The following is a 12,154-nucleotide window of genomic DNA, read 5'->3' as shown; positions in this document are numbered from 1 at the left end:
AATAATAATAATAATAAATCATAACGCAAAATATAAATAAAAAACCAAAAAAATTAAAATGTTTCTAGCATCATTCCCTTTCAAAAAAAAATAAATAAAAATAAAAAATAAATTGACGAAAGGACACAATGACGAAATTGAACAAAATACACAATTATAACTAAAAAAATACATAATAGATCGCAAAATATAACACAATGTCGAACAAAATATAACGCAATGTTAAGTAATATAACACAATATAATGAAAAAATAACACAATGTCAAGAAAAAAGACACAATCAATAACGCAAAAAAACATAACACACAATGATAAACAAAAAGGCAAAACGACTTTTTTCACTTACCATTTTTTTAACGAGAACGAGATAGACGGTGGAAACATTTTTGTGTTTTTACATTTTTCGTTTTTTAATTAAATTTGAGTTATGATTTTTTTATTTATTTTTGTTAAATTTTTTTAGGGTTTTTTTTTTGTGTTGCTAGAAACCATTTTCATCCTTTTCATTTTTATTCTTTTTTGTAAAATAACTTAACTCTATAATATAACATATTAAAACTGTAATAAGTATATATTCTGAATTACTAATTATTCTAAGTTATTTATATTGAAAGTAACTAATTGTTAAGTTTAAAACATTATAAAATTATAAATTGAATTTTTAGTTTTATAAATTGAATTTTTAGTTTTAATTTTCAAATTTTATATATTATAATTTTTCCTTCATTGAAAATATCTAAATATATTTCAATGAAAAGATAATAGTAAATGTAAATGATGATAATGACAGTAATTTTCTTTTAGTGTTTTTTGGATTATTTTAAATAATATTGTTTTTTTTATTTGGATGTTGATTATTAATGTTTTTTTAGTGTTTTTTTGTCTCCTTACTGGATGCTTTTAGAGTTTCTCTTCTGTTTCAATACACCTAAACACATTTCTTTAAAATAAAGTTATTCCAAGTGTCTGGAATAAACCGTCATGCTCATAAGAGCATCGACAACAACAAACTTGCACAAACTGATATATCATCGTCACATCACATTCTTATTTTTTTTTTAAAAACTAACACTTTTTTTCACAACAACAAACTTCCACCAAACTATCCATATCATCACATACTCTTACAAATATTTAACAAAACATTTTCTAATTAATGAATAATCAAAACATTTTTTTTTATCTTCTCGTTGCTAATTTTTGTTCTTCTAAAATTGTGTAGTTCGTGTATACAAATTGTTTTTATAAAATAAATGAAGAAAAATCATTATGAAAAATGTACGTTTTTTAAAAACAAACTAAATCTTTTTTATATACACTCCATCCGTCCCATTATAAGTGTCATAGTTAGATTTTTTAAGTTTTTCTTTTGCAACATTGACCGTAAATATTTTTGTTCGTGTCATATAATACTTGATGAAAATTATATCAATGTAAAATACATATAAAACCCACCTATTCATATATTTTACATCAAGTGTTATAACACAAACAAAAATATTACCGGTCAAAGTTAAACAAAAAAGACTTGAAAAATCAAATTATGACACTTATAATAGGACAGAGGGAGTATATATTTATCATCATGGCCTAGTGGGTTTCAGCAAACATTAAATTTATTATTAATTTATACAAATGGTTTTATTTTGGTACATACCAAAGCAATAAGCAATTGCAGGCGTGTTTTTCGTCCGAAAAAAATATTAAATTATTATTTGGGCTGTAGGTCTGTTCGTCGGAAAAAGCAAACATCACAAATCTAATAATCTGGTCAGATCTCATTATACAACACCCGATCTATCCGTTTTTAACCTTCGCCGGAAAGCTGTTATTGCTTCCGGAATTTCCCATCGGTAAATCGACCTTGAAGGTAACTCGGATCTGAGTGTAAATCAATCTTCCAGAATTTTTCTTCAGGGATGATAAAATACAAAAGAATATTAATTGCCACGTGGAGTCCGTCTCTAGTTTGTGTCTGCAAACTTACTTTCCGTCCGCTTGTTTCCAGCTAGATCCGGACGGTGTCATATTGGCATCGTTGTGGATGCTCTAAGTTAACGTATAGACAATTTTTTTAGTTTTATGGTAGCAATGATTTATATAATTCAAAAGAATGTGGACGGATTAGACGCTCATTAACCTAGTAATGTAATCAGTGTCTATAAAATAGACTGTTTGTAACCGAATCACGAATCTTTGATGTTAAGTATCACATGTTGTAAATGTTGGGATCACTTTTGCATCATATTGATATGATAAAAAAAACTATTATTTGCTAATTGTTTGTTAACAAGTAGACACTGCATCTGGTTGAAAAGTTTAGCTACGTAATTAAATAGAGTACAGATTTTTTAAGTAAGGCAACTTTAGTAATATATGGTAGGTTTTGCAACACACTATTTTGGGTTAATCTACATACAATTTTAGTCAAACACGGCTAATATAAAGAAGGTAGCCCACATGGGTGGTTTCATACCAACAAAAGGCGCCACTGAATTTTAAAAACAGGTCAGCTATGCACCAATAGCATTTCAATCCACCACTTCACCAAACCAAGTTCATGCATCTTCCACCATCATCCCATGAATCATTAATTAACCACATTTCAAGGCAGTCTACTCTTCAGCGTTCCTATCAATAGTGCATGAGGTAGACGCTCATGATACAAATTTTGTTGTTGTCATTTGTTCCCGGAGTTTAATAAAGAAAAGAAAAGAAGAGAAAGAAAATTAAGAAATAAAACAAAGTGAGGGAAAAAGAAGAATATAATTTAACTTCGTGTTCCCAAATTTGAATAAACTAAAAAACCTGAAAGATTTTGAAAGAAGTTAGGACTTAGGAGATTAACACCGGGTCTCTAAATTTCTTTTAACTCTCTTCTCTCCTCCTTAACGACCACCTGTGATACACACTTAAAAACATAAGTCAGTTTTGCTTGTGAGTTAATTAAGTGACAAAACATTTATCGAAAAGCTAACATAAAACATATCTTGATGAGGTAAGAACTCATTGCATTTGGAAAATCATGTTCAAGTACGTGTATCTCAATATTCGTAGGTTTTTTAGCACTATATGTTCACCAAATAATAGTTATGTGTACACACTACTACCGTATAGATTCTATGGCCGATGGCACGAAAATAACCTATATCGTTTACATGAATCAAGATTTACAAAATATTTTAAAAAAATTTAAGTAGGTACACCCCGTTTGAAAACGTGACAACGTTTTCACACCACTATATAATTAACTTTCAAAAGCCCATTTCTAGATTTAGAATGCACTACTATATTTTTACTTAAAATTAGAAGTGGAAGGACTGAAAGTGACTTAAAATATCATAGGAAGGCAGGCAATTACTTGAAGTTATCGCATAGGGTGTAAGCGATTACTTATGTGATACGATAGCTTCAAGCATGTAGGGACTTAAGGTTATGCGAAAACGTAAGACATGCAATAACTTCATCAAAATAGTAACTTTGGTTTTACTAGGCTTTTTATGGTTCATATTTATATGTGTGTTTGCTGTGAAATCAGTCACCTTATGGGAGGCACCTAGCGTTAGCGTGTGGCTTAATAAAATAGATATATCCTCATTTAGTTCATGTAAATCATTCGATTATAAATGCGGACATATAATCTATGGTTCTATATATTTGTTTGATTTATTTCACTCCAGATATCTTCCTTCTACATTTCAATAGCGATTCAGATTTAGATTCATGAACTAAAATAGACACCAGAGTGGGTTATAGACTAAATAATGCTTAACAAGCGTTTGATTCATGATTGTTTTCAAACTCTATTACACTATTATCTGATTTAGACATGAATTTATTGATGTTTTGAAGCTTTTTATGAAGAATCAAAGGGTTTACAATGAACAGAGCTTCAAGCTCATTTTTTGGTTATCGAGTGATTTATGAAGATATGTGACAAAGTTAAATCAATTTGATATCTTAAGTCATGAATGGGCCAAGATCAGATCGTAAGGACTAAAATATCATAGGGCGACAACTTGAAGAATACTCATACGATCAAGCGATTTCAGATTGGGGTAACTAGAGATTATTTATGTGATTCGATAACTCCAATCATGCAGGGACTTAAAGCTGCGTCACAACTTATGGAATACAATAAATTCTTCATACACGATAAATTTATGTTATCGAGATTACTTCGGTTTTCCTATAAATATTAGTTTTATTGTTCTTATATGTATATGTATATGTGTTTGCAGCTAGTGAAATCAACCACCCTAAGAAAGGTCACCAAGGGTTGGCAATTGACATAGGGATTAACATAATAGATGTATCCTCTTTTGGTACTGTAATCATTACATTCGCGTAAACCATTTGATTATCAATATGATCATATATCATCTATATATTTGTTTGTTTGATTAATTTCACTCTGCATATCGATCTCATTTTACATTTCAATAGCAATTAGATCTAGATTCATGATATTTATAAAATTCATAGAACCTAAAATGAATGAAATACCATATAGGCAGGGGCAGATTTAGTGCGGGTTCCCCGGATTTACGGAAACCCATTGATTTTTAAATTTTGCGTTAAAACATATATCAAAAGTATTAGTGAACCCAAAAGATTTTTAGAAGTTAAACAATGTCAAAAAATTTAAGATTATCAAAGTTCAAGTCTTTCAAAGACCCATTTTGATTACATTTTTTTTTCTTTGTCTTGTAATTTACCCCCCCCCCCCCCCCCCCCCCTTTTTTCTTCTTTTTGGTAAACCATCATTGTGTATTTAATTGGGTTTTTAATAGCTAAAAAAAGAGAGTTGTCGCTTGCGATTATTTTCAACGTACCTACTCACACATCATGGATCCACAACACATTTATTGTAAAAAAAAAATCATTTTTAATGACCTTACATGTTTTTAAATTAATATGTTGTTTTTTATGGTATCATATTATATCATATTCTTCGATAAGGCTCGACTGTCTCGAAAAATTTGGCGTTTGATTGTGTGAAATTTGAACACCGAAAAAAGGTGAACCCACAGAAAAAAATCCTGGATCCTCCACTGAATATAGGAATGGAAAATAAGGTCTTAAGATGTCTCGCCCGAATGAATTAATTAGTTGGTCGCCAAACCCCACCAAAGCAACGTAAGGAGGCTTTTGTTGCTATGTACGTAACACTAGAGCAGGGTATCCTCATATTGGAATCAGATTTCATTTTCGTGCCATATGAGCTTAGACCTTACTTTATTTCCTTTTTGTAATCTGGTCTATTAGATATATAAACAAGAAATAAATGCTCCACATTCTCCATGTTATTGATCTTAGCTTAGTGTGGCTCCTATCATAATGCCCCACGAGAAATAGAAGTGTGATAAGGCCATCTGTAATGGGGCGTGGGTTGGGGCGAACTGGGACGAGAAGAAGGGGGAACCCCCCCTCCCCCGATATGTGGGCGAAAAGGGGCGGGGCGGGGGTTTCTTGTCGCCTGGAAGAAGAAAAGAAATAATTAATATGTGTTACATATATATATATGTGTGTGTGTGTGATTGATTTCTTTTGAGAACCGCTCTGAGTTTTAAGAACTCGAAAAAACTCAACGTAACAACTTTTTCTAATTTTTTTTACGCATGTGTAATACGTAAGTTTAAGTAACGTACAAATAATTACCGTAATTTTTTACACACCGAATCTACTTTTTACACATGTGTAACTAAAATTTAAACTCGTGTAATCAACAAAAATCTTTATTCTCTCTCCTAATTCATTTTTTAATCAAATTTAATCTTAGCCACATATTCTAACTCATTTAATTAAACGTGTGGTCCAAAATTGAGTTCTTAAAGTACTTACAAGCCATCAAGTTCTCAAAATATTCCTCCCCATATATATATATATTACTATTATAGCCCCTACACTATTACACCCAAAAAACAAATTCTCACCCCTTGTTGACTGGCGCCACACGGCGCAAAACGCCCTACTTTGTAGCCCCTACATTACGTATAGTCTAAAGCTGCAAGGATGAATGATTTATAAATGAATATTAGAAAAATACCACCATCGTTATAAGAGAAAGAAGATGTGGATCATCTTTCCTCTAGAACAACAAATGATTTAACTTATTTTTTCCATATAGTATGATGTGAGAAGGGGTTCTTGAGTCGGGGAAAGGACACAAAGAATAACATGTAATTCTAATCAATCATGGTAGCAACGGTGTTAGCATAACCTGAACCTGATTGATCGTTTTTTAGAATCAGTTGTGGAATCATCATCATCATCATCATCATCATCATCATCATCGTACTCAGTATATCCCACCAATAGCAAAGCTATAGTAGGGTCTGAGGAGGGTAAGATGTAGACAGCCTTACCTCTACCCCATAGGGGATAGAGAGGCTGCTTCCGGTGAGACCCTCGGCTCGATAGTAGTTTTGCATCAAGCCTTGGACATAAGACACATAACACTCAACCATCGGGACACCGACCGATTGGTGCATGTACCCTTGTCTTTCGGCTATCAACGCCACCACATGATGCCTGATTAACCTTCCGCCACTTTTAACGTTATTTTCACGATATTGGTAAAATAACGTCAAAATTAGTGCAATTTCGCTTTTGCCCACCCGAGGGTTCACACATATATACATTATATGCGTGCACCGCAAGCAGGGCGTAATCAGTTGTGGAATCTAGAAAATAATTGATCGATTTCTTCAAGACCCCAAGTTTGTTCATACCAAGAAACTTCGAGCATTTGTTCATACCTAAATCGATTTAGAATACAAATATACCAGCTCACCACTAGATTGGGTCATCCCCTCCAGTTCTAGGTTTCCCTCCCATTTCTCACCGGCGATTGTCGGCCATCAAATCTATACCCTTACAGCAACCTCTCTTCATGGATCAACAACTCGAAGCTGTGACCAAATTGAAGCTAAAAACTCAAAGCAGACTTCTAGAACATGGTGTAGGTAGTGGTCATAAAGTTAAGCTTAAGTTAATTAAAACAGTAGTCCATCCTATCTAAACTTATTGTTTCTTTAAACTAAAAGGTATTCCGGGCATTTTATTTAAAGTTAACTAAGAAGTTAACACAAGTTAGCCGTAGACCTGATAGTTGATAGTTGTTACAAATTTAGACCTCAAACCTCAAAATAATTACTTATAAAAGTTAGACCCAAAAATATATCAAACCCAAAAATCATTACTCTCGCTAAACCAGAGAACCATATGTATAATTATCTCATTGCATAGATAACGCTACAAATAATTTATAGTTAGTTTTATGTTTGTCTCATATGATTGTAAATATTACACGTGGCCCAATATACACACGCTAAACTTTTATTCTAGTTTATACTCTTGACAATTAAAAAAGATCACCGAAAGAGGTTCACCAAATCACACAAAAAACTTTTCCCAACTGAAAGGGACATCCACTGTGTGTTCCATGGACATGCATCTCGTTGCAATCTAGTTTTATTTGGTATATAGACGCAAAACTCTCTATAAAGGACGTGGGACACATATTTCTCCCATTTAAGTAAAAGCAAAAGCACTAAACCAACCACTTTGGTCGTTCCTGTTTTGGGTCCAAAACAATTTAGTCAGCCCTTTTCGTAATAAATACTTGTGCTAAACGTACCACACCCACTATCTTTCTAATTATATATAGCACTTCTTTTCAACTTGTGAGATCAGTGTATATATATTATTTCTCATTTTCATACTTATATCCCCAACGCTTATAAAGCGGGCGGAAGCGTAATATCACAGAATATGTTTGACAAATGGGTGTGGCTGTACGTGTTTATAGGCATTTGAAAGAGAACATCTTGGAGATGCTTTAAATGACAAAAATAAATAAACCAAGAGAAAAACATGGATAGTTCAGCTAATATATCCAAACCAAAGCCAACAAAACAGAAACTAATTAAGTTTGACAAACTTCACATTAGCTTTTCCTTCCATATATGCATACAAACTACTGTAATACACAAGGAGATGGCACCTGTGATTGTTTCTATAAATACAACACTTGACATTTTTATTTATTTTGCTACAATACTTGACTACATAAATACACATTAATTAATATGAAGTCAAACATCACCATCGTCTTCAATTGCATGATGTTGCAGTTTGCACGCTGAAGAGGTATTACTTGAATTATTATACCATCTTGCCCAGAAGAGATAATTCAGGAAGTTGATCAAACTTACACCTGCCAACACCCAGTAGAAAAGATCTAATCTGTCCTTATTTAAATCATTGTCTCCAAGCCAACCACCATCACTTGATCCGGATGTGATCTTGTTAATTAAAGAAACATACACCGAGCTTAGATAAAATCCAAAGGAGTATGAGCAGTATGTCATAGCGGTTAACAAAGACTGCATCCCTTTCAAGTTCTGTTTGTAAAAGAATTCGATCAACCCGACGGCCGTAAACATTTCAGATATTCCAAATATTAAGAATTGTGGGGCTATCCAAAAAATGGATAATTCTTGATTGTGGTTTAAAAATGAGTCCCTTCTCTTTTTCTCCATCAGGGCAGCCGAGACCATTGAAAAGGTGGCCACATATAAGCCGACCCCAATGCGCTGTAAAGGGGTGATTCCTGAATCATGACCAGTGATTTTTCGTGCAAAAGGGACGACAAAGTAATCATAAAGGGGAACAGCAAAGATTAGCAACATGTAAGGGATGGCTTGCAGGGAGGCTGGTGGAATATGAAATGATTTTGTGATTTCGTTGTTCATTACGCTTCCTTGTGACACTGAGAAGGTTTGTAGTTGTGCTAAAATTGTGTTGAAGACAATTGTGCATGCAAATATTGGGATTACTGATATAAGGATCTTCACTTGCTCAACCTGATTAACACTGCATAACCTCCATGGGTTCTCCTTTGCATTATTGATAGTCCCTTCTTGTTTCTTTATGCAGGCTTTATCTAAAAACCTTTAAATTATTTTGCACTAATAAGGAGGCTTAAGACAGAAAACTTAACCAAACAGCACAATTATTAATTTTTCCTCAAATTATAACATTATGGTAATATATCATTACAAACAAGATTCTAGCGTTCGACCTCGATCTCTTAAGACAGAAATAATTATTAGATGATAAATTAAACTTAGTATTATACTTATATTGTTATTATGTTATTATTGTTATTATTAGATAGATAGATAGAATATGGCGGCTGGCTGTATAACCGTTATAAACGGTTAACCGCCATTTTGCTTGTGTATAAATATGCCTATTGTAGTAATGTATCATTCACCAAGATATTCATTAAAATATCCATTCGTTCATTCAAGAATTCGATTGCATGCTTTGTTTGTTTACACACACATAGAACATGAACAACACGAATTCACTAATGATGTTAACGATGATTACGGCTTCCGCTATTAATAATGTGTTTACCACTACACCACCTGGTGATAGTTTTCATTTATGGCTTATGCCATGGTGACCTCTCTTATATTGTTATATATCTGCAACTAGTATCTATTATTAAATTTATAATGGCTAATTATGCTGTATATACCTACTCTAAGAACTGTAATAGATAAATAAAATCAAATTATACAATGACAAGGATATGATTAACTGATGTCAAAGTTTACCTAAACCGATCAGTATGACAAAGATTTGCAGCCTCATTTGACATAGAAATGTTGTTCCAGTGATCATTTTGGTTTTCATGAAGCATTTGAGGATTAGATTGGGACACTTGACTCCTATTTACAAATGCAGCAACAACAACCTGCATAAAGTACAAATTAATATTATACAACCCGAGAGGAAAAAGCTGGTAAAGGATGGAAGAAATCTATGAAGATATATAGAAAGTAAGCCAGAGAATTCAGTATGCTACTTTTATGATTAAAGAACACAGTATGTAGCAAAATAAGCATTTTTAATTTTTACAACCAGAAATGCTTGCATGCATTCGTATGACAAAGCAATAATTTATTAATGTGTATACAGGATATTTTAAGTCATGTTCCATTATTTATCAATTTGTAATATAAATATATGAAATCATGCAGCTTAAGGTTCCATCTAAGGGAGGTTAGGTCCCTACTTGGTTAAAAGATTTGAAACTTGATTTCCTTTAAAAAGGAAAAGATGATAAAAGAAATAGACATTACTAATTACATATTGTAGAAGGTTGTTCTCTTGTCCACTTTACTCAGGAGGGCATGTTTCTTGGCACATGCAGTCTCTCTTATGTGGACAGAAAAAATGATGTGGGATATGCAAAGCTAAGGTGTAAACAGACAAAAAAGAAAGTTTCGAATATCCTTTATATACTCTATGGTCATGCCATACTTGCACTATACTGCAAAACGCAAAGCATGCTAATTTTTATGGTTTAAAATAAACACGATCTTACTTGTGCAATAGGAACTAGGATGCTTCCTCGTGGTGGCTTGTTTCGATAATATATGGTACCAGAAACCAAGCAGATGAGGCCCAATGCCATGACGATAGCAGACACCCCAAAGCCAATATCCATACCCGAATGTGTTTGGATCCATACAATGAGGGTCAGAGCAACGAGTTCTCCAACAGAGAACGCAAAGTAGGCAGCATTGAAGTAGGTGGAGAGCTTCTTGGACTGCTTAGAGTCACTCCTACTGAACTGATCAGCACCATGGGCCAGCATGTTTGGCTTCACACAGCCACTCCCTAATGCCACCAAGTAGAGCGCCACAAAGAATATTAAAGACTCCACTCCCTTGGCCTCTACGCAACGATCTCCGTCTGTTAGTATGTTGCACGGTGGTGGCTTCAGCTGAGGGAGGTGGGCCTGGACCGATAACAATATGAATCCCTACAACAATTACGTACAATCATCAAATATAAGCTAAATGTTAAATGAATACGACATGCTAAGAAATACATAAAACTTACAGACAGTTCTATAAACCCAAAGATTAACATGGTCCAGAAGCAACCGAGATAGGAATCCGAAAGGTAGCCACCAAAAAGGGAAAGGAGAAACACAGTTCCTACGAAGTTTGTTACTATGTTTGCCGCCTTTGACAACGAAAAGTGCATCTCATTTGTCACATATGTTATAAGATTATTACCAACTGCCGCTATGGCCATTATCTCAAATGTTTGTATCCCTGCAGAGAATTATACTAGTATATTTATATAACCATGAAATATGTAAGCAAAGAGAGAACTCGAGATTAATCAACGCACCCAGAACAAAAGCAGCCGCCCTGGTACCGCCATGTTTATCGTAACTAGAGGGTCTGCCTCTCCAATCAACTGTTAGCTCTTCGGAAAAGCTATCCCCTTTTGCCTCACGTCTTCTGGAATCCATTTTGTTGTATTATTTTTCCACGGGATGAATAATAGCTGTATTTAAAGGCCTCTTCAGAGAGCAAACATGTTAAACTAAAATAGAAGTGATAATTGAAGGCCTGTGGGGGCTTAACTATCTTTAGTGAATCTTTGACAAGTTGGCCTCCATCCTACTACCCATTTATATAGAACTATCCCCACCACCTAACCTCTTGATTTTATGTAATTTGCTGGCCCCCATAAAAAAAATATAATCAATACTTTTTGGTGTAGTTGTGTGTAGATGAGTGATATGCTTTTGTGCGTTGCACACACACATAAAGTCGATAACCAAATGAAGGAATCTTCGACATACTTACCCATTTCATTTATGGTTACCCATGTTTGACATATCCATAATTTCAATGCGGGATGGGCTGTCTTTTTTAAGTTTCCATTGTTGGTCAAACATAATACTTATGTGTTTATACATAACGGTTATAGGAAAGATCCTCTCTAATTGAGCGGATTCTTGTAGGATCATATAGGCTGCTACAATCAGGTATAATAAAAGGATAAAAGGATGGTTCAAGAGCAAGCTTAAAATACATGTTTTAGAGGTGTTGCTTACAAGAACACATACCGCGACACCAAATAACAATGCGACACTTCCTGAGGTTGCTGAAGCTCATGAAGTTATAATATCTAGTGCAACACTTGAAGTGTCACACTAATTGTGAAACTTCAGAGTGTCGCTGCTAGCTTATGTGTAGCACATCTCAGCTCTATATCTAGTTTGCTTATTTGTTCGTACACGCGTAGAGGGTTCAAGACTTAAGTATAAAT

General features: G+C 33.8%; 1 protein-coding gene across 1 annotated transcript; it reads right to left on the bottom strand.

Moving 5' to 3' along the window:
* Positions 1–8,100: 8,100 nt before the first annotated feature.
* LOC143563204 (protein NRT1/ PTR FAMILY 4.3-like) lies at positions 8,101–11,352 on the bottom strand. The gene is made up of 5 exons (XM_077050800.1): positions 11,225–11,352; positions 10,928–11,145; positions 10,407–10,847; positions 9,634–9,773; positions 8,101–8,959 (listed from the first exon to the last, which is right to left on the bottom strand). The coding sequence occupies exons 1-5, from the start codon at positions 11,346–11,348 to the stop codon at positions 8,101–8,103; spliced, it is 1,782 nt and encodes a 593-aa protein (XP_076906915.1). The 5' UTR covers positions 11,349–11,352.
* Positions 11,353–12,154: the final 802 nt, after the last annotated feature.

Source organism: Bidens hawaiensis, unplaced genomic scaffold (assembly GCF_021521415.1).
Source record: "Bidens hawaiensis isolate Kalapana, Puna unplaced genomic scaffold, B.hawaiensis_p1.1 tig00021332_1, whole genome shotgun sequence".
In the NCBI taxonomy this organism is placed as follows: Eukaryota; Viridiplantae; Streptophyta; class Magnoliopsida; order Asterales; family Asteraceae; genus Bidens; species Bidens hawaiensis.
Note: the sequence above shows the minus strand (reverse complement) of the source record. Positions and strands in the feature narration are given on the sequence as shown.